General features: G+C 40.9%; 1 protein-coding gene across 1 annotated transcript in view; it reads right to left on the bottom strand.

Annotated features, from left to right (window-relative positions):
- Nucleotides 1-23,782, bottom strand: part of Adgrv1 (adhesion G protein-coupled receptor V1) — a 536,429-nt gene that overhangs the window by 512,154 nt on the left and 493 nt on the right. Inside the window, exon 2 of the mRNA XM_038323536.1 lies at nucleotides 847-1,028. Coding sequence (XP_038179464.1) covers nucleotides 847-1,028 — 182 coding nt within the window. The remainder of the gene's footprint in view (nucleotides 1-846; nucleotides 1,029-23,782) is intronic.

The raw sequence follows: 23,782 nt of genomic DNA, 5'->3' as shown, positions 1-23,782 counted from the left end.
AAAAAGCCCAGGGTAGAAATTCTTTAGTGTATCACCCTAATGTTTGGGACGATCCTGGTGATAAGTAACCACCCACTCTTGTCAGTCGCTGAGTGTGGGTGGTCAGTGGCAGGTTCACTAAGAGACTCTCTTTAAAAATAAGGCAAGAGTGATATAGAGGAAGTCATGTGACATTGATCTGACCTATGTACACAGAAGTATGTGTACTCATAGCACATATGTACATGTGCACACAAACATAAACATTATTCTGCCCCAAAGTTTTAAAGTACATTGAGCCCCTAATATAGCAATATCCTTATTGGCCATATGACATTGCTTTCTGGGCAAAATAGATCCAAACACATAACATTAAACATCTAATATGAACAAACTTTGTATAATAAAGAATTTACATAATCTACTTAACTTTTCGTGAAGTTAATATACTTCAATTCTCCAACAATGACTCTCTAACAACTGAACGTAGGGTTTCTTTTTTTTCTGTTATTTGTGTCTTTTAAATATTGCATATATTTTTATCTAAGTCACCTGACGATGAATGACTAAAGAAAGATGCTATAGTTCAAATAACCCAAAATAAAATAGTTTTGTTTAAAACAAACACATAAATTATTTAAGATAAATAGCCTTTATCTTTGTAAATGCCTGTCAGGTGTCCATAGCAACACTGGGCCAGTCTCTGAACCCCTATCAGATTTGGATACAGTAACTCATTCTCCAGTCATTTGTCACAATGAAACTCACACTCAGCACCTCCAACAGTTCAAGACTTTGTTTCTATTGATGCTAAAAATTCTCCTACGTATTTCATTTTTAACAAGTAGGGCTGCGGTACTTTCTTACCGACACAATCGCAGTAACATTTGCTGGCTCTCCTAGCCTCTCAATGACAAGACGAATGACTGTGGTACTTGTTTCATTAACGAAAAATTCAGTTTGTCCAGAAAATCTTATTTCTGCTTCTCCAGATACAAAAGAGATGAGCAAAGCTGACAGGCTTACTACTAAATATGAAGAGATCATCCCTAGAAAAAAACAAGAAACAAAGTCATAAAGCTAAATAATAAGATTTTGTTCTCAGTGTTACAAAGAATAAAAAAATAAGCAATTAAGACAGACATAAACATAACAGCTATTAAGACATCCAAGTTGAATGTGTGATGATAGGAGATTTGCTATGTTTTTCCTTTTAGTATTTAAAACTACATTTTTGCATGTATCTTCTACATCAAGATAGGTATAAAGTAAACTATATTAAATTTGCTTTTTTAATGATCCCAAATGACTTATTAACCCATGTCAATGTATCTCTCAGTCAGCCTCCATCAGAGAAAGCTTACTCTTGCAGAAGCAGACAACTGGTCAACCTGTAGACTCAGTGGAGTACTTAGCCCTTAGGGCATTTTATATCACACCCTCCCCACAAGGCTTGCAGACCACTGGAAAAGGGGGGAAGAAAAGGTTGTTTAGGAGCCAAGAGTCAGAGTGGTGCATAAGTTCAAGTAAATGGTGTTTTTCCAGACACAGACATATGAACTCTAGGTGTTCCTAAGACCTGCTCAAATCCAGCCAGACAAAAATCTCGGAGGCACAGGGGCCAGCATGAAATCCCCAGTTAGCTGGGGAGCCAATGCCTTTTGATTGAATAGCTGCTGAGTAGTAGAAAATTGACCTTTGGTAGGTCAACCACACTCCAGGGCAAGCCCCACTCCCAAGAGCTGTAGGTAATACACAGCGAAAAACAATAAGAAAACTTGAAATTGGTGGGTGTGGAGATGAGAATAGAGAAGGCAGAAGGAGTTGAGGAGTATGGATAATCAAATACATTGTATGAAATTATCAGACAATTAATAATACTATTATTTAAATTTAAAAGCTAGAAGTTTGGATGCTTTCACCAAAAAAAAGATAAATCAGTAACTTGACTTAAACATTATATAATGTATAGCAAAATTCTACATCCTAACACATTAATACAAATTATTTTATTAAAATATGGAGCAATAATTGTTCTTTAACTTACTGAAACTTACCACTTCATCTTTTAAAAAGCCTAAGAATACCATACAAAAAAATTAAATTAAAACCATCTTTTCCAAATAAAACTTGTTAAGTGACAGCCAAAACTAAATAATTAAAGATAAACTTTAAAACTTTGATTTCTTGGTTGATGTCTATATCTTCCTTGACTCTTCCTAAGTCTTAAAAACAATTATTTGAAAGTATCAATCCTTCAAAGATGTAAATTTCAGGACTTAACTTTCTTTCACTAATTTTATTAACTAAACTACCGACACTTCTTAGAACAATGTCAGTGTGGCTTTAGAATAAGCAAATTCAGCCAAATGTGCTCCTTTTCCGTAACTCCTATTTCTTTCTTTGTACTACAATTCCTGTACAGAAATGTTTCTACTCTGAGCTGCATGCCTGCTACTCAAGAGCTTTGAAAAGCACAACCCTGCAGTGGCCTCCTAGAAGCCTAATGTTTTGTAATGTAGATGGACCTCTAGAAATGAGAGCAATTTATCTCCTGGATTGTTAAGATTCCAATGGATCTATGTGACCAGTCATACGAACATAACACATTTGTGTCTTCTAAAGGGCACTGTTCTAAAACAGGGTCGCAGTACCTACTCCAGGAGCCAAACTGCTCCCTTTAATCTTTCCTTATTCAAAACACAATGAAATTCCACATGTGGTATTTCTACACAGCTTCACATGACTTCATACGTAAGGAGCATCAATGCAAGAATCCTTGATATATTTTAGAATTTGATTGGAATGTTCCCTGTCCAGGATATTCTGACAAGCACTTCCAGGTTGCTTGATGATGTCTTACATGCCTCTTAATTGTAAAGTCACACAAATGGAGGCCCAGAGTTCAAATGGAGTCCAGAGAACAAACATAGACCAGGGGTCAGAGATGCAGGGACTTGGGGCTTTGTGTTTGTTTGTTTGTACAAAGTTTTTTTTGTTTGTTTGTTTGTTTTAATCTGTTCCTAAACTACTGCAAAGTAAAGATCTTCTTTGGAATCAATCTAATGCCAGAGAGATTTCCTAGAGTAAATATGACAAGCCATGGGAAAGAAGTGACCTAGATGTAATGGCAATAAGGATTGGGAGGGTGAGGAGGACAGCTCACACTGCAGGTGTTAGGGAAAGAACAGCCTTATGATGTTAAAGGAGACAAACCTCAGAATACGAGATATCAGAGAATCTGAGCTGCAGAACTAAAATGGTCATCTGAATGTCAGGGTGGGCAGGACTAAGAGTGAGAAGACAGCCTGAGGAGAGGGCACCCCAGGCACATCTGAGCAGCTCTCAAAGCTGTCGACCCTGCACTTGGTGCAAAGCCAGTTCTCACTCAGAACTCCTGATCTGAGACATCCGGGCTGGGTCCCGGAACCTACAGTTTATCACGGTCCTTTTCTGCTCTAATCAAGTGCAGAGTACACTTGGTACACTTATAACCACACTGCTCAAACTCTACCAGGTCTTAGCAGGGCCATGAAAAGCGCACGTCTGTAACTGGAAGTTAACTGCTGTTTCAGAGCCATGGGTGGGAACGTATCACATCCTTTCTCCCTGTTCCTTTCTACCTCCTCTGGTGCTGTACTTTAATATTCCCTTCATCTTTAAAAAACTGTAATGACCTAATGGTCCCCACAGCAACTGTTTTATCTATACAACGTTATTTGAGCACTTTACACGCATGAATGCATTCAGTTCCCACAATATCGCTAAAAGGAACAAGAACCACTGGCCTCATCTACTGTTGTAGAAACTAAGACAGAAAGGTTAGTAGACATACACCATCAGTGTGTGTCTATGGACAGGCTGGACTTCACTCTCTACACAGAAACCATCCAGTCAGCCTCTTAATTTATTCCTAAAAGTTTCTTGTTCCCTCCTTAGTAACAGACTGACCATTCTACATGTTTCCAAGCATTAAAATTCTTTAAAGTCATGTAACAGACCCACACCACCGTGACCTTCTGAAGGCTTCCCCTTGTTATTCTAATGCGCTTTAGAGGTATTCATGACACTGCAGGCCCCTCCAATACTTTAAATATTTAACAGCACCTTTTCATATCAAGACCAGTGAACTCAAATACTGGACTCTTACAACCTCCCTAGCAATTAGAGCACACAGATCTCATGTTTATCTCAGGAAATTCATTTTAAATTGGCCCACAGCAATGAGTTTTGAAATTATGCCAAAGGAACCAACAGGCATGATTGGAAATGCCTCAAACTGCATGGCATCATTGCTAATTGCATCTTTTTGCTTACATCTTTCATACAATAGGAAAGGTTGTCAGGCAAAGCTGGCACTTGAATAGATAAAAGATGAAACAAAGCAATGAAAATGAAGTTTCCTTTAGAAGGCAGTCATAATTACACTAAAGCACTGAAGTATGTGTTTTAGAGTAACTAAGAACATTTTCTGCTATCATACTAAAAATTGATTATATGAAAATGTCTTTTGATTAAACTCAGAAGACCAAATATTAGTAAATGGCATTATTATAAATATGACTAATGTTTCAGGTCAGTTTTTGCTCTTAGATTTGATAAAAATATTTAAATGCCCTTTTTGTTTTTTATTTTAAACTTATTTATAAAATAAATTTTTGACAACATATGTTTAAAGACTACAAAGTACATAATTCATATTCTGCCACAACCATAAAAGAACAATTTTAGCCTTGTTGACATTTTCCTTTCTCTCCAGAAAGGCTCAGAAGCACAGAATTCAAACTACCCCGACCAGCGTGTCTCCTCGTGCCTCCCTCTCTTGTTTGGTATTATCAGAGGAAATCATAACTGTTGCTGCCAATAGATTGCTCGTCCCTCCACAGAACTCCTGCCATGGGCAGAGACTAGAGAATTAACATACATTCTTGCTTATTTCCCAGATGGAACTATGATGTTTAGCTTGTCATAATAACACAGTGGTACAAAGATATAGGTTGTTAAACTCTTGCGGTCATATTCATTCTATCCAAGTCACCTAATTCTGCAAGAAAAGAGGAGAATTAGAATTTGAAATATATTTGAGTAGCTCTTAAAATATAAATTGAATGCTTTCAGAGATATACCATACAGCTTGCTATAGGATTTGTGTTTTTCAGAGACTTCTGCACTGGATAATCCCTCTGCTAATCACTGAGGACCCAAGTTTTTGAAGGCATGGTCCTAGACTCCAAGATACCCGCAGGAATAGGCGCATGAGCTGAGTGTAGAGAATCAAAACCAAGACAGAGCTTGCGAACTTTTGCTCAAGCCCTGGACTGTCAATGCCTGTGTCTGGACTGTGAAGGTTAGAGCAACTGCCCCTCACAGTGACATGAAGCCAGCTCCGATGAAGAGATGGGAGAGCCAGTGACTCAGGAGTCGAGATGAAGCTTCTGGATTCAGCCTTACCCAGGATTTTCAACTGTGATGACAATAAATCACATTTTTATGGGCCAGTGAGATGGTGCCCTGGGTAAAGATTCTTTACTATAAACGTGACAATCAGCATTTGGCCCCTAAAATCCACAAGGCGGGAGAGAATAGATTACTGCAAGCAATTCTCTAACCACAGGCATGCTGTGGCATGTACAGATCCACCCACCCACATACACAAATCGATAAACACCTATTTGTTTTTTGTCTTCTATGTTGGGTTCAACTTTGTCACTTTCAACATCAATATTTATCTACTAACATCCATCTAGTGGTGCTGCGAGCCCATGTGGCAATAGCCCAGTGGAGACTCCTCCCAATCGCCAACACCAAGCAGCCCTGGTCTCCGCATGGGCTAGTTTTCCTTTTCTCATACAGTTGTTTTTACCATCTTTACTCAGTCCACATCAATACATGAGTAGCAAGAACACCTTGAAAAATCAAACACAGCAGGGTTGTTACAGGCCAGTGACTTTTAGGTCCTGAAAGGAACACAGCAACTACTTACTTAAATGAGAATGGCATTAATTATTTCTACGCATGTTTTCCAGGTCCTTTTAGTTTTCAGTGGCTTATAAATTTGCCTATTTAGTGCCGGGCGGTGGTGGCGCACACCTTTAATCCCAGCACTCGGGAGGCAGAGGCAGGCGGATCTCTGTGAGTTCGAGGCCAGCCTGGTCTACAAGAGCTAGTTCCAGGACAGGCTCTAAAAAAGCTGCAGAGAAACCCTGTCTCGAAAAAACCAAAAAAAAAAAAAAAAAAAAAAAAGAAAAGAAAAGAAAAAAAATTGCCTATTTAATGAAACCAAAACTCATATAACAGAAAAAAATCCACACTGGAATAGTTCTATAAACTGATATTGGCAGGAACAAACTCAAAAATGTTATCCATGAAGGTATATAACACCCAAACACGCATACGAGAGAGAAGGGGGCAAGATTGACTGGAACATGTTTCCTTTTCCTCTGGAAGCAGCGGCAGCAGGGTTGAGCCTTATTGTGTTCCTGTCCATTTCCCTGTCTTACACAGCCGCTAGGAGTGACTGACCATGAGGAACAGCTCCTCAAGAATTCCTCACGTTGTTCTTTCTCTTCCAGTTTCAGGAGCTTCGGGTCACCATGCAGATACGGACAAGGCCAAATGGCATCAAGAAACCCCAGTCACGAGGATACAAATCTCTTAAGAAGGTTGATCCCAAGTTCCTGAGGAACATGCACTTTGCCAAGAAGCACAAAAAAGACCTGAAGAAGATGCTGGCGAACAATGAGAAGGCAAGGGGTGCACATGCTGAGACCCCTGAAGCCCTGGTAAAGCCTAAGGCACTGAAGGGCCCAGCCCCAGACTCAGCTGTCTCACTTTCGTCATGCGCCCCAAGCTTGGGAAGCGGATTCAAAGCTACATGGCTGTCCTAGGGCTTCTATTGCTGTGAAGAGACACCATGACCATAAAGCAAGTTGGAGAAGAAGGCTTGCACTTCCACAGCACTGTTCACCACTGAAGGAAGTCAGGGCAGGAGCCTGGAGAGAGGAGCTGATGCAGAGGCTGTGGAGGGGTGTTGCTTACTGGCTTGCTTTCCCTAGTTGGCTCAGCCACCTTCTTATAGAACCCAGGGCCACCAGCCTAGGCATGGCACCGCCCCCAAATGTGCTGGGCCCTTCCTCACTGATCACAAATTGAGAAAATGCCCTACAGTTGGATCTCATGGAGGCATTTCCTCAACTGAGACTCTTCCTCTCTGATATCTCTAGCTTGTGTCAAGTTGACACACAAAACCAGCCAGTATAATGATAAAGTGTCATAGGTTCTATGCTGTGAGACAATGGTGTTGTACCCTGCAAAGTTTTGTCACTTGTATTTGTTTAATAAAATGCTGATTGGCCAGTAGCCAGGCAGGAAGTATAGGTGGGGCAACCAGAACAGGAGAATTCTGGGAAGAAGAAAGGTTCAGTCTGCAATCATCACCCAGACCAAGAGGAAGCAAGATGCGATCACCTCACTGATAAAAGGTACCAAGCCACATGGCTAACACAGACTTATGGATTAATTTAAGAAGAATTAGTTAATAAGAATCCTGAGCTAATAGGCCAAACAGCTTATAATTAACATAGGCCTCTGTGTGCTTCTTTGGGACTGAACAGCTGCAGGACTGGGTGGGACAGAAACCTCTGTCAACAGTTCTACCAACGCAGGCCCCAAGGTTCAAGCCAAGGCAAGGCCACAGTTCCAGCGCAGACTCCCCAAGGTGCCCAGGCCTCTGGGAAGGACCCATAAAAAAGGTGAAGAGAACTGGGCTGCTATGACACCCCTATGCACTATTTGCAGATGATCAAATCTGTAAACAGTGCCATGTGCTATTTTTACAAATAAATTTGAGGCAAGATCTCTTTTTAAAAAAACAAACAAGAATTTCTCAAGTTGCTTGATCCTTCTTGTCCAACAGGACACAACATTGGGCCATGAAGACAGGGCCAAGAGACTGCTCTCCATGTGCCGAGTTCCCAGGGTCCGCTGTGTCTGCCTTCAGCAGGGCCTGCATCATTCCATTTCCCTCTGTGGAGAGGAGGACTGTGTCTTTCTGCCCTGCTCAGCATGGGAAGCAGATGGGACCCCACATGTTGGAACTCGCAGCCTCTGGGCTAAAACAGCTTCCGGGTCTTTCTTGATAGTGGTGTTGTCCAGTTTTACTTCTCCCTTAGACTACTCAGCGCATAACACTAAATGTCACATTCGCTACTGCTGTTGAGTGTTTGGTCTTGTTTATCTAGGCTGGTGCTGCTCTCCACAGAGCTCATATTAACGAGCACCTTAGGAAATGTGAGAGGCAAAGCGTAGTCTGAGGAAATGAGGGGTCTTCTAGTTAAAGCCTCGATAACTGTAAAAGCATAGTAGAATAAGAAATGGGCTTTAAAACATTTAAGAAAACTCAGATAGCATCTCGGGCCTAAGAAAAGCTTTCCCCATCTCACTTTACCTCTCTGGTGTCCCCACCAACATGTTTTACACTCCCTTGATTTATGATTTTCTTTCTTCTATAAAACTATGAAAACTGCTTTCAGGGTGGAATATGAAAGTTGGGGTAACCTAAGTCTGTGTTCCTGGGTCATGGTTGCTCAAAATAGTTCCAGAAGAAATTAATTCTTATTATCTTTTGAAAAGATATAGGGTAAAAATAAATATGCAGAATAAAGACTCAAAACAGCAGTGTAAAATAAAATATAAAATTCAATCAACTTTATAATAACCAATTTCCATTTATAAAAAAATGTGTGCTGAGGTCGTGGCTTGACGTTAGAGGGCTTGCTTCCCATGCCCAACGTCCTGGGTTTGATCCTTAGCACTAGCAAGCAAAATAGAGTTGTCTTTCATCAAATGGAAAGCTAACTCTGCCTGTAACCGTTTCATAATAAAGTAATTGTACAAAATTTACAAGTGATAGATGTGTCCTGAAAAAAATCCACATCATTAGCGCAGTCGAAGGGGGAACAGTGCTTTCAGTGGCAGCCTCTGGAGTCAGTGGCTCAGCAAGCATCTTCCCTCAGTGTGACCACCAGGTAATTAACACCGAAAATGTGATCCTGATGGTGCAGGGTTTTCAAGTTTAGAATTACTTGCGTTCTATTACATATCCTAAGGGGTTCTCTAGAACAACAGAGTTCCTCCATGGAACAAGAGACGTTTCATCATTCAGATCATAAATTATTTAGATTTTAAGAATTTTTTTTTATTTATTATGTATACAGTGTTCTGCCTGTATGTCTACCTGCAGGCCAGAAGAGGGCACCAGATCTCATCATGGGTGGTTGTGAGCCACCATGCGATTCCTGGGAATTGAACTCAGGACCTCTAGAAGAGCAGTCACTGCTCTTAACCCCTGAGCCATCTCTCCAGCCCCAGATTTTAAGAATTCTTAATCTGAGATGTTTGTATTTGGCGAGTATGAAAACCCTGTTTGTTTTTTCTTGTTTTCGTACTACAGTTAAATTTAACCTTGCAGTCTCCAAAAAGAAGTGGTGTGTTAGCTGCTTACACCATCATAGAGGGCACAGGTGCACCAAGGTCTGGAGAAACCATGTTCTGTTTAATTAAGCTTTGCTCGCTACTGGTAAAAGGAGTGCAGAAAGACGCTTCACAGAAATTTGAAAAAGTTTCTAAGGTAAAGACATGAATAAGTTTTGCCTAACATAGCAGATGCTCAGCAGGCTGCAGATACGGGGGGTGCCTGTATGACACTAACCAGTGTGTGTCTAACCCAGAAAGCTTCACGTCGACTTCACTGCTGCTCCCACATACTCTAGAAATAGCATCACAGAGAGTGACCTCATTCAGCAAAGAATAGGAAAAGGCTTTGGAAATGCCTTCATTTCATGAGTCAGCTTTGTAAACATTTGCTCGCTGTACTTGTAAGACGTTTTTCCCCTAGAGAAGCCAAGACTGGTGAATTTCTTCAGGACACAAAGCACACTTCTCGCCACCACTTGAATGAATGGTTCCATCGAGAATGAGAGTGGTGGTCCACCTAAGGGAATGCGTGGTTTCTTCTAAATCAGGGGTCTGTCCTCTGGTTTCTAACTTCATTGCACAATAATTAAGATTAACATTTTGCATAATACCATTCATGCCCATCTGCATGAGTCCCCAAGAAGCAAAAGACAAAGCCATTCACACTGCTCATAACGGCATAACACCAAGGAGGAAGGACATAACTTCTTCAGATGCTTCAGCGCTAGAGCTACATGAGACTCTAGAGAACCAAGGATTTCAGCTGCACTTTCTCTATTTCACTTCTGCAAGGTGGAAAATGAAAGTCTCACTACTCTAAAGACTTTGAGGCACCCTTAGAAGCAATTTGGTAAATCCAGGTTTATCCGTGGAGTGATAAATCAACTGAGTGACAGCGTCTGTCAAAGCACAGCTAAGATATACCTGACTTTTTAAAAAATTATTAATTCTTTTATCATTTGATACATGCATATGATACAATTGATGACATCCACTACTCGTTCCTCCCCCTAACTTCTCCGGATCACTTCCTGCCTCCCATCCCCACGAAGTCTACTCTGTCTGCGCATATCCTGATAGTTGGGAGGCTGGAGTGTGGTTGATCTACCAGAGGTCACACCGCCTAGAAAATGCTCTCCCTGAAGGCAGCGTTGTCGACAGCTTCCCCACTAGGGTGGGAGCCAAGCTGTGGACTTTTTAATTCTTTTGAAAAATAAGGATCAAGCGCTTAAGATTTCTTGTATCACCATTAGATGGCACCACTCCGTCTTCAAAAAGATTTTAAAAAATAATTTCTGGCGCTGTAAAAAGAGGCCTTAAGGATCTAAAGATTTTCACCCATAACTTTTAATAAACGGTCATCCTACAATTTTACACACATTTTGATTTTTCTGGAAACGATGTCATTTGGCACAGTTCTTGTTAGTTCCAATGAAAGAAAATGTGTGTTTCTCCCCTGAGATTCAGTGTTACCCACACAGAAAGAATGGCTTCCTCCAGGTGCTACCAGAGCCTCTTCTGCATCAGAATTGGAAACACCCAGCTCTGCTGAAAAATAAGCACCAGTGCTTCCTAGAGGAGTTGCTTGTGCTTGCAGCAGGCAAAGAAAAGAAAAACATGGGCTACTTAGAGGCCTCAACCCACAGGCCAGAGGAATACATTTTAGTTCAAATTATTTATATATATAATGCAAGGTTACTTGGGGCAAGATTTAAGAGATGACACATCAGGCCCTGAACATTTAGTAGTTAAGAGTGTTGCCTGCTGATCCGCCAGAGGCCGCAAATTGAATTCCCGGCACCCAAGTCACACAACTTACAGCTCCAAGGGACCTTTTTCTGGCCTCTCCCTACACACACACACACACACACACACAGATGCAAAAAACAATAAATCTTTTTTGAGAAATGTGAATAATCACCTCTTCAAAGCTACACTTCCAGATCATTTTCTAAAATCAAGAAGACACCATGAAGTGTCTACCCAGAGACACTGAGGGCTCCTAGGGTGTTGAGCCCTCAGGAACCTCCTAAGCAAGAGGCAGTGATGGGACCCAGAGCAGCCTTCACTTCAAATGTAGCTCTTGCATCTTTCCAGCGTCATAACACTGAACACATGCTGGGCCTTAAGTTTCATCAACTGTCAAAACAAACCACAAGGAGCAGCTGTGGCCCAAGGGTAGCCACAAGAGGAGAGGTGAGTCCATCCTGTAACGTCAGGGATGTCTGTGCTCAGGTTCCAGGTTCCAGGCTCCAGACCTTCAGTTTCCAGAGTCAGGAAACTAAATAAAGAAAAGCTGGCATCCTATACCATCCCATTGGAGGACACCCATCATAGCAACATCAGAACGCTTGAAAGGTCAAATAAGAAGCATGAGGAACCCACTAAATCTGAACAAGGTCAGGAGGAGGATGAATGCAATCCTGTATTTGAAAAAAACATTGTAATAGAGATTGTGACAGATTGCATGGCCACCCTTAAGTCAAATCAGTGTACAATATATATCTGCACCCTCTCAGGCACAAACCCAAAGGAAGAGCACTCTGGGGATACTGGGGATGCTCGTGTCCCTGTTACATTCATCTCTGTTGTCCTCATTTGCTCTGTGTTGCTGTGATAAAAAAAAAAAAAAAAACTGGCCAAAATTAACCAGCAGAGAAAAGAGTTTATTTTAGCTTACAGTTTATAATCCACCTTCAAGGGAAACCAAGACAGGAAATCAAAGCAGGTACCTAGAAAGGGAACTGAAGCAGATGATGGGAGAATCCTGTTTACTGATTTGCTTCCAGTCTTAGAATCAGCTGCAGTGCTTAGGTAGTCCGGGATCACCTGTCTAGGGATACTGCCTGCTACTGATATGCTGGGCCCTCCCATGGCAATAGCAATCAAGAAAACGCTCTACAGACATTCTTGATGGAGGTATTTCCTCAACTGAGGTTCCCTCTTCTCAACTATGTCAAGAAGACATTCAAGTTTAGCTATCAGTGGCAAAGCAGAAGGGCAAAATTTGTCAGTGTTAGGAACTGCAGTTGTATCTGTGTGTGCCTTTTCCACAGCACCAGTGAAATGCAGGAGTTGAAAACAAAGTGGTCTGAGACAAACCACTGGCAAAACAACTCCTTGTCCAAGCTTAATCCCCTAGCTTATAAAGAACTGATTTTTTAAACGTAATTTTTAATTTTTTTATTTTTTATTACTTTATAAATAATACCAATCAAAATCCCCACTTCCTCCCCTCCTCCCACAATAAAATCCTGCTAAAACACAAGTCTTGGTACAAAATAAAAGCATCTAAACACATTCGATTCTCTCACGAACTTCTACAACCTCAACAAGTTTAAAATTGATGAGACCCCTGCCTAGACCACAAACATTTCCACCACCGGAAGTAGAAGCCTGAGGCAATGGCAGTAGTGTATCCATTTATTCCTCCTGTGTCTCTCACACACTGAAGAGGTGAGAAATGGCTACCATGCCATCTCAGCCTGCGCAGCAGTACACCTCTTCCCATGTATTTGTACCTCTAAAGAAAAGCTCCCTGAGATTCCACCTTCCCAACTCCACAGTCACTGACATATAAAAAGAACGATACCGGAAGTACGATACCGGGGCTGGAGTGTCGGCTCAGTGCTTATGAGCACTTGTTACTCTTCCAGAGGACCCGAGCTCAGTTCCCATCGCCCACAACAGGTGGCTCACAACAGCCTGTAGCTCCAGATAATGCCCCCTTCTGGCCTGCACATGTGTGCACACACACATACACACACATGCACGCACGCACACAGGCACACACACACACACACACACACACAAATTTTAAATTAAATTCCCTTTCGGTTTCTTAAAACAGTTTCAACCTAAAGTCTTACTTCCAGAAACATCTTTGGGACGTTACATTTCCAGTAATTTAAGGGGATGAATTAATAAGCAGGCACACTTGCTAAGTGATTATTGTAAATTAAGCCCTGTGTTAACAGTTGTGTGTATTATTTCTTCTAATCCTCATGACTACCTTTTTTTCTACAGAGATTTTGTTCATTATTTTTTATTATTTGAGAATTCCATACATGCAAATAGTGTGTTTTGATCCAATCCAGAGTCCTTTCCCTTCTTTCCAATTCCTTCCCCATGAATCATGAAGTTCCAATCCCTCGCTAAGAAGCTATTGTCAGTTGATGGCTGCTGAGGGAAAGAAGTCAGTATTCTTCCGGGATATGGCCCCCCCAACAGCTACTCCTGCTCCAGTAGAAGAAGATGCTCCTACATCCATGCCTGTACAAGCTATAATATGATTATAAAAAACCTGATGATTTGTTATGCATTCACTCTTAGACCTCCTTGGTCTATAAAAAGTGAGAACAAGTCCACACCGCCTATGGTGCCCACTTAGCAACAGCTTCATTATTTTTCAATGAAATTAAATACTCCAGATGCCATGCACCATGCTGGTAAGAAATCCCTGCTTATACATTGCAGAATTCCAGAGGTTTATGCATTCCTAAAGAAGGCTCAAAGCTGACCTCCTCCCTCTGCCCAGGCCTGCTTCTGCAGAATTCCAGAGGTTTATGCATTCCTAAAGGAGGTTCCAAGCTGACCTCCTCCCTCCGCTCAGGCCTGCTGCTGCAACCTGTTGCTCATCTTACCACACCCTTGAGAGAATGGCCTAGGGCACTTCTTTAGTGCCACCTTCAAGCCACAGGTCCATAAACAACCTCTTCACCAAATGATTTTTATTTCATGCACACCAGTTTCAGGGAGCTTAAAGAAAAGCCATGCAGGCTGTGCTCTGGCTCTGCCTAACTTTCACTTATTATTTAACAATATTCAAAACATACACTCTGTGATATGCCTGGGAGCACTGTCCGAAGCCCGGGAGCACTGCAGTAAACTGATTAGATTCAAGACCTGTCAATAGAATTTCTTCTTTAATGGGTTTTTGTATCATTTCCTTTAACACACACAAGGGAATTCCGCACACTTCTTTGGAAGCATTTGTCTCTGAACTTAGCTGTGGAAATATCCACCAGGGTAAAGGTGGCCTACATGGATTTGTTGTGTGTCCACAGTGATGTCTATCAACTATGGGCTTTGCCTTAGCTGCTCTGGTCATAAACTGAAACATGATGAGTCTTGTTAAGGAAGCAATGTGTCCCTCAGACGTCCCCCATGTCACTTTGCCTTTGTTCAATTGGTCCCTGTGTAGAACCTAGTGAAATTACATCCACCTCTCCACCTTCCTCACGGTTGCCAGAGAAGAGCTGGGGTCTGGAAGAGAAGTGCTCAAGAGTCTGCAGTGCAGCTACCCAGGATTAGCGGAGGTCACTTCAGGAAGACACAAGAGGAACGTAGAAGAATTCCCATAATTCCTGAAGGAAAAGACGTAAGCATCAATAAAAGACAATTCTACAATATCTTCCATGCATGTGGGTGCTCCCACACCCTGGGGTTGTTGAAAATCTCTGACTCAGTCTTAAAAACTACACGACAGCACACAAACACAGAGTGCACAATTTCTCATGGGAGACTTGTGAAGGCCCAAATCTCTGACTTTGCCTGGCTCTGTGAAGACTCGGGTAGAACTCTAGAGTGCCTACGAGTGCATACTGAAGCTTGATCATGGTGCTCCTCAGAAACTGGAGGCCTACCGTTTTGGGGGACTTCGGGAAATCTCTGTCTGGTTATTCACTGGCAAAAAAACAGCCGAGCCATGATATAGTGATCATACAAAAAATAACATACACTTTTAAAATTACTGCAAAAAGTCACAGTAGCATGAATTCTAGTTGGCCTTAATAATAAAAACCCAGAGTCAGATATAGGGGTTAAGGCTGAAAGATCAGAGAAACAGAGCAGCCAGCCACTTGTTCTTACCTTTACTGAACCCAAGACCAAAGGGGTGATCCTGTCCCTGCAAATCCTTAGACTGAATGCTCTCCATTCCTGACTCCTGCCGCCTTATATTCCTCTCTCTGCCGAGTCTTGTCCCTTCCTGTCTCTACTTCCCTAGTGTTGCAATTAAAGGCTTGTAACACCCATGCCCTGTGATTAAAGGTGTGAGCCACCATTGCTTGGCTCTGTTTCTCTTTTAGACTGGATTTTTTTTGTTTGTTTGTTTGGTTGGTTGATTTTTACAGATGGGGTTTCTCTGCAGCTTTGGAGCCTATCTTGTAGACTAGGCTGGCCCCAAACTCACAGAGATCCATCTGCTTCTGTCTCCTGAGTGCTGCGATTAAAGGTGTGTGCTACCACTGCCAGGCCTCAAGGGTTTAGCAAAATACTCTGCTCTTCAGGCAAGCTTTATTTGTTAGATCACAAACAAAGTATCACCACAAGTCACTAAATAGACCACCAACAAATCCACAACAGTCAACACATTCTGATTCCTAAAGTCAAAGATTATTTTACTTAAAATGGTCAATTTTCAACCACAGCAAAAACCACTAGACATGAAAATAAAAATTGCAGCCAACATGCAAGAACAATAAGGAATCAATAGAACCTAAACTTAGGGAACAACCTAAATGTTCCCTAAATGACTGACTACACCAAAACTACATCATCTCTAAATCCTTCCCAAAGACTTAGGAGGCCATGTCTATATAACTAAATCAGAGTAAGGGTAAGGGAATTATTTCTTACTGTACTAGTTTGTTTTCTGTTGGTGCAATACAACACTGGCCAAAACAAACCTTGGGAAGCAAGGGACTTATTTCATTGAACACATCACAGTCCATCATTGAGGAAATCTAAGATAGGAAGTCAAGGCAGAAACTGAAGCAGAAACTGAGAAGAAAGCTGCTTACAGGCTTGCTCCCTCTGGCTTCTCAGCCACATTCCCTAAGCATCTGCCCAGCAGTGGCACCACCCCCAGTGGGCTGGACTCTTCCCACACAGATGTGAACATAGGTCAGTCTGAGGAGGCCATTCTCCAATTGACATTCCCTCTCTCCAGGTGCTTCAAGTGGTCAACCAAAGTTAGCCATCACATTCACCAAATGAAGAATAACAAAAAGTTTAAAATTATTTCTAATAAGAATGAAAGAGAGAAAGAGATGGGGAAGGAGGAAGGGGAAGAAAGAGAGAGAGAGAGAGAGAGAGACAGAGAGAGACAGAGAGAGACAGAGAGAGACAGAGAGAGAGAGAAATTAATCCTGAAATTAAAAAAATAAACAATAACACCATTAAATAGTTCAAACCTTCAGGCAACTCAAAGGCTGATCTACAAACATAAAAGCAGAAGAGCAAATTAATGGTCTTGAAGATGAGCGAAGTTATCTATTCTTGAGAATAGAAAATAAAGGAGAAAACTAAATGACTTCAGTTGTATTGTACAATATTAAATACACTAAAAACACATCGCAGAGGGCTATGAAAAGGAAGAGATATGGTGAGGAAATGTTTCAAGAAATAGTGGCACAATTCGATAACAACCATTGCTCTACATCCTTAACAGTGCAACAAATTCCAACTAAGGCAAGCTCAAAGAAACCCAGGTATAGCTTGAAAACTAATAATAAACTGGCAAAAGAGTGGCTCTGGGAAGCAGGAAGAAGCCTGTAGTCACATAAAATCCTCATTTACATCTGTCTTCTCACGAAAAAGCAAGGTTGATGAATTCAAAATTCTGTGAGAAACAGACCATCAAGAACTTACAAAGAAATCGAGAAGGAGAAATAGCATTCGAAATTGAAGATGAAATTAAGACATCGACAGATGAACAAAAACTATAAGTATACACTTCTCATAATCTTCCTTTCAAGAAAGGAGGTTTTTCAGAGTAAACTTTAGGGGAACTAGAAAGTAGTTTGAATCTACATGAAAAATTAAGATGTACTAGTAAAGTTCCCAAGACAGAAATGTATAAAATCCACAACAGCATATATATAGCATAGAGAAAAAATGGGTTTGGTGGTGGTGGGTTTGTGTTGGTTCCTTCATTTGGGGTCAGAGGTTTCTTTGTTTTGTTTGTGGTTTTGTCCTTTTCAGTGCTGAGGGTTGAATGTGGGGTTCTGAACACACTTAGCTTAATAACTGAATTTGATTATTACAAGGTTATGCCCACGGCAACCAACAAAATAAATGAAAAGAATGTATCAAAGGGAGCAACCATGAGACTAAGACACTTCTGGAAAAATACCTTTGTAAAATTAGAGGCAGTAGAAGGGGAACAGGTGGGGAAAGGTGATGGCACTAACCCTGTCATATCAATAATCACATTAAATGTGAGTAGGATATGCAGTACAATGTCACAACTAAGTTTCTTAAATACTTTTATTAAGACGACAAAATCATAATCTCGTCAACAAATTGTGTGTAGACACTGCACACCCAAATGGAAATGAAAGTAGTTAGACCCCAAATTCATGCCACATAAAAAAAAATCTAACAAGAAACTGTAATAAGATGTGAGAGATAAAACTATAAAACTGAAGTGAAAGCACTTGTAACAAATCTCTGTGGCCTTGGGTAAGGGAACGCTTTATAGAAAAGGTAACAAGGCACAAGAAACTAAAACATACATAAATGAGCTCATCAATGATTTAGTTCCCTCCTCAGCTCCCAAAGAATAAGGATACTAACAAGAAAATTTTAAAAAAAGCACAACCCCAGAGAACCTAGACAACAATGAGGACCCTAAGAGAGACATACATAGATCTACATGGGAAGTAGAAAAAGACAAGATCTCCTGGGAGCATGGGCACCTTGGGTGAGGGTTGAAGCGGAGGGGAGAGGTACGGAGGGAAGCAGAGAAAAGGGTAGAGCTCAATAAATATCAATTTAAAAAATCTATACAGTGACAGAAATATTCACAAGTGCCATGTCTGGTATAAAATTCTTTCCAGAATTCTCTAACAGTTTCTACAATTCAACAAAAATAACCAAATAACCAATTTGTAAAATAGCAAAAGACTCAATAAAAATAGTTCCCCACATGAACCCTATATGAACCACATGAAAAAAAACCACTCAATCTGGGAAACTATCAAAACAGCAAAGAAATCACTTTTTACATCTAGGAGGATGGCTAAAATAAAAAGAAAACCTTTTAGTATGGGTTGAGGAAATAAATATTAATACATTCATACACTGCTGAAAAGGATATAAATGCAAAGTGGCGTGCACACACCTTAAAAACTGCCAACAGTTCTTCAAAAAGTAAGACATAGGCCAGTCAACAATCAAGACATACCACTCATAAGTATATCACCATAAAATTTAAAAATATATATCCTGACATACGCACAAAAAGCTGTCACACAGATATTACACAGCACTATGATAGTCACAAAACAGAAATAAAAAAATTACCCATCAATTGATAAATGATAAATGAAAGCTATATCCATACAATAAAGTATCATTTGGCAATAAAATAAAAAGTACAGGGACATGGGTGACTCTTTTAAAACATGCTAAGTGACAGAAACAAGACACAAAACATCATCACTGTAAATTATATCTCAATGTTTGAAAGAGAAATGTGTGCTTCCCTCTGTGCCCTGTGCTTCCATCACCAATTCGAGTAAGGTGAAAATAACTTGTTTGGGAAAAGGCCTACATGCTTCTTCCTTGTGCCTTTGATCTGAAGTACTCCCAAGCCCATTGCTTGACCAGTCAGTACTCTCCGCTGTCCCACTTTCTCTAGGCAGGTTCCAGATGTATGTAACCAGTCTTCAGATACCTTGGGAGCCCTCTTCATCCCACACCCACTCATCAGCAGCAGGAATTAGTTGAATATCATGCTAAAGCTCTAAGGGTAGCTGCACACAGGCTGCTGTGAGCACAGATTAACAATGCAGAGAATGGGTAGCTACCCATGGAGTTTCCCAAACTTGCCCTAATGGCCTGCAAGGCTTCCATCTAAAACACTTCTCTCACGTCTTCTTTCAGCTGGTCAATATCTGAGGATTACGTACATTGTTTTATTTTCAAATAATCTGCACAAGGGCAAACATACGAAAGCAGTGGCTCATGAAAAGATGAGCAACAGCAAACTGCTGTCCCGTGACTCAAATTTAAGGCTACTATCGGCTCAATCATCCTCGCAAAAGGATTACGATAAATGGTGCGGGAGAATTCTCTGTCAATGATGTTTTAAATAAATGCTGATTGGCCAGGCAGGAAGTCTAGGTGGGTCAACCAGACAGGAAGTAGAGGCAGGGCGATGAGAACAGGAGAATTCTGGGAAGGAGGAAGCCCATTCCTTCCATTCCTGCCCAGACCACCGAGAAGCAAGATGTAATCTACCAGGCTGAGAAAGGTACCGAGCCATGTGGCTAACATAGTTAAGGATAATGGGGTAATACACATTATAAGAGCTAATACAAAGCCTGAGCTAATGGGCCAATCAGTGTAGACTCTCCATGTGATTTTCTCTGGGACTTGCCGGCTGTGGGACCTGGTGGGAGGACAGAAACCCCACAAGCCGGCCCTTCATGTTACAGATAAATGCAGTGTTTCCTGCAGAGGGGTGTGAGGATATAGGTGAAGCATGATAATAGTACACAATTATCAAAATTCCTGACTAAAGAAGCTAACAAAATCCTATTTTCAGTTAGCATGAAGACATAGAACCTTATAATTTCCCCAAATCATCCTCAGAGCACTCCCTCACTCGTTAGAACATTTAAGAATCTTTTCCCCTTTTACTCAACTCCCTTTGTAGAATATTGCTATTTCATAAAGAAGTAAAGTTAATACTTAAAAAAAATGCTTCTTCATTGTTAACTTTGTGTCATCTTAGCTCATTAATGGCAGCTATGTCCCCTTTATGTGTGGTGCACATTGCATGCAGAAATAAACTACTAATAATGACACACAAGTGCATTTTTAGAGTTACACTTTATATAAAGCTATTTTATATCTTTCAACCTATCCCACATATAAAGATGGCTATTTATAATTATAATTATCCCCTCATTAGCTTGACATTTAATTTTCCTTGCCCTATGGCACCCTACAGTTGAAGACAAGGAAAACTCTGGGCTGGTTAGTGATTTAGAAGCAGCAACAAAAACTATGCTGGAGAGGCGGCTACTCAGAGAGGATTATATAAGAGCTAGTACTCAGCAGCCTCAGACAGAGAGCAGCAAATTACAAACCAACTACTTCAGTGCATGTAACCAAATGGGCTAGTTGAAATGCTAATTGCCTTTCAGGGGAACTAAAGACAGACAGGGGACCTTGTGCTTCAGAGAATGAAATGCATTTTTACTCCACGTCTGTACCCTTGGCTTGCTGAGAATTACTTGAAATCTATTCATAAAGGTAGCTTTTTCCATAACCCTTACGATGTGGGAAATTTGCTGAGCCTCTTCCAGCACCTCGGATAATGTCCATGTGCCAAGATGTGAAGAGACCATTGGCTCAAAGCCGTGGGAAGCCCTAACAGAAAACATGAAAGGACTCTATGCTCAAGTAGATGGCATAAACCGAAAAAAATCACCTAGGGAAAAGTTTTGAAAAACAAATTCATGAGATTCATACAATGACTATCTTTAGAAACCGTTTTCAGTGTGATTACACTCGCATGTAGAGGGAGATTGCTCTCACTGACTCTCTTTAAGAGAATTCAGCTTTCTTTTATAAACTAATAATTTTGTATTATTTCAAAGTTCATGTATGGACAGTTACTCCAATGGTCAATATTTCCCTACTGTTTAAAGGGTTCACTCTAGGCGTCCAGAGTCATTAAGAGTGAGTGAAAAACGTACCGTAAGCTTCCTGCCCTCCCTTTGAGGTATAGCCAGACTTCTGCCTGAGTGCACAAGAAAAGGCCTCTGACCACCTGCCCAGCAGCTAGGGGAGTGACTTGCTCCAGCACATTCTAAAGTGGACAGTGTGTCACAGTGGACACCCAAAACAGCCTTTGTGCTCCCACCCGTCCCTGCTACACCACCATCAGGCCACAAGCTGCAGTGCTGGGGCTTCCCTCCTGTGTGGCCTGACAACCCAATTTAGGGGGAGCCCTCCCTATACACAGTGATGTCGCCTGTGCTTGCAGACTGAGAAATCGATTTCCTATAGTGCTTCATTCTCTGCTGTTTGATGGGAATCCACTTATCTTCATTTCCCAGCCGATACTTTTATTTATATATCTGAACTGCACGGGAATAACAGAATACTAAGACTAAATTTAACTTTAGACTATGAATGGTTTCAATAAATATCGAGCTCTCACTGAGTCAACCGAGTTGGGGGATGCTGTCTCTCTGGGTAGCTTTCTCCAGTGCTCAGATGAGGGAGGCTATGGGGACTTTTATTCATTACACTGTCTGAACTTCCCACGTGATTTTACATGGTCTTGACCATGTCAAAACCTAACAAAGTCATGTACAGAAGGGCACCAGTATAAAAAGGGCATGCATGGAGTGCCATCTGTGAGTGACAATAACTTGATGACAAATTCACGCACTGAGGATCTCAGTTTACAGATGATGGGACTTCTCTCTTGGCCAAAGTGAAGAGAATGTTTGGCCTTAACTGGTTCTCAACTCCCCTAAGTCCCACTTTCGTCACATAAATAAAAAGAAGTTCGTCCAGCTTGGCTCTATGGCTTTTCTTGGTACTTCAGAAGTTCATCTGTGTCTCCCACAGAGAATAAGACAAGAAAGTACTTTAGAAGGTGGGGAAATTCTCCCATGACATAGATGTTTCTGCCTTAGTTACTTCCATGGAAATCAGAAGCATCATTTGTGGCTAACTATGAAGTGAATCTATGTAAAGAGCGTAGTAGGATTCCTGGCCTATCGAGTACACAGGGCAAACGCTGCACACCATCGCCATTCATCATGGGAATGGAAACAAAGCCTTCGGTCCCAGCTAACTGCTGACTCCCCTTCTCCCAGGACACAGCGTCCCCCATTGTCTTGAGCATGGCACCTCCAAGGGGAAAGGCAGCTGATACTCTCTGGTGTAACATGACCCTCTACTCTGTTATATCACTTCTAACAAGGATTTTTTATTTCTATAAAACTGTTGTACCCCAAATAATATCCAATATTATTATTCTATGACATTAAATACAATAGGAATCCAATAGCATAAAACTAAATTATTTTCTTAACTCTTGTGGATGCTAATGAACTCATTACTCCTACATCTGATAGCATCAAGACGGGATGTGCTCACATGGTTAGCCTTTGTCCCGTGTGGGCACACAGTGCAGTCAGATTTCTCCAGTCTATAGGCAGATTAAGTTTCTGTTCCTAATCTTCAGCATAACGCAGATGTGAAAACTACTCAAGAAAGACCATTGATTAGCTTTTAGTAACTGGCCATTTGAAGCAGGAATCTTGAAATTTCCCAGCCTCAGTGGCATTGTTTAGGAAATAGGATAATATTTTCCAGTTTATGACAGTGATATGTCCAGTAAGATGTTTATAAAGGACTTCACTGGGCCCATTACTTAATGTCTCTATCTATGGAATTTTAATGTCAATAAAGAAATATATATATATATATATAATCCATATCCATCATCGAAATATGATCATTCAATCATATTTTGCATGGTTGTTTTTTTTTTTAAGATACACTCTGGAGCGATGTAATGTTTAGCTGGACTAAATCCTTGCAATCACCTACTCCAATAGCTTTACTGTAAGTGATGGAAGCAAGGTCCAGAAAGCTTTCGTGGTTTCGATGTCCACAGTGATGGTGAACTGCGGCAGCATCAGGACGTAGTGGCTACTCACATGCACACATTTTAACAGCTCAGAACGCATCTGTAGAAGTGTAAGAGTTCACTACTTAGCCTAGGAAACCACCCAGGAGTAAACTCTGGGAGCCCTATCCTGGTAAAGATCTACTTTCTGCTTTTCTTCTTCGTGTCTTTTTCTCTATTTCTTTGATGTAGTTCTTTTGATAAACGACACACAAAGGGAGAAGGTTCACTTCAGGAACAGAAGGTGGTCAGAACTCTTACAGGACGTTTTTAAGCAGTGCTAAACAAGCTAAGATATATTTTGAGCTTTTCCTATCCGAAACAAAATCTTAAGAGCAGTTTCTAAGAATGTGCAGTTTACTTATAAGCACATCGTGGACATTTTAAAAAAGAAGACTACAGATTTTGTACAATGCTGGCATACACAAGTTCTATACAAGTTAATGTTGCACTTTAAAGTCATTTTCCCAATTAAAAAAATCCAAAATAGTTCAGGAAATTTAAAATATAAAGATATATGTGTATATACCTATTCGCATGTGTAATTTTTACACTCTAACCTAATTTCTGACTCCTTGACAATAATGTATTTTTCTGAAATTTCCTAACGCAGTAAGTATCTTGAACATTAACAAGACTCCTTAAATTTATCTCAGCCTTCCC

This window comes from Arvicola amphibius, chromosome 3 (genome assembly GCF_903992535.2).
Source record: "Arvicola amphibius chromosome 3, mArvAmp1.2, whole genome shotgun sequence".
Classification (NCBI taxonomy): domain Eukaryota; kingdom Metazoa; phylum Chordata; class Mammalia; order Rodentia; family Cricetidae; genus Arvicola; species Arvicola amphibius.
This window is presented reverse-complemented; position numbering and strand designations above follow the sequence as displayed.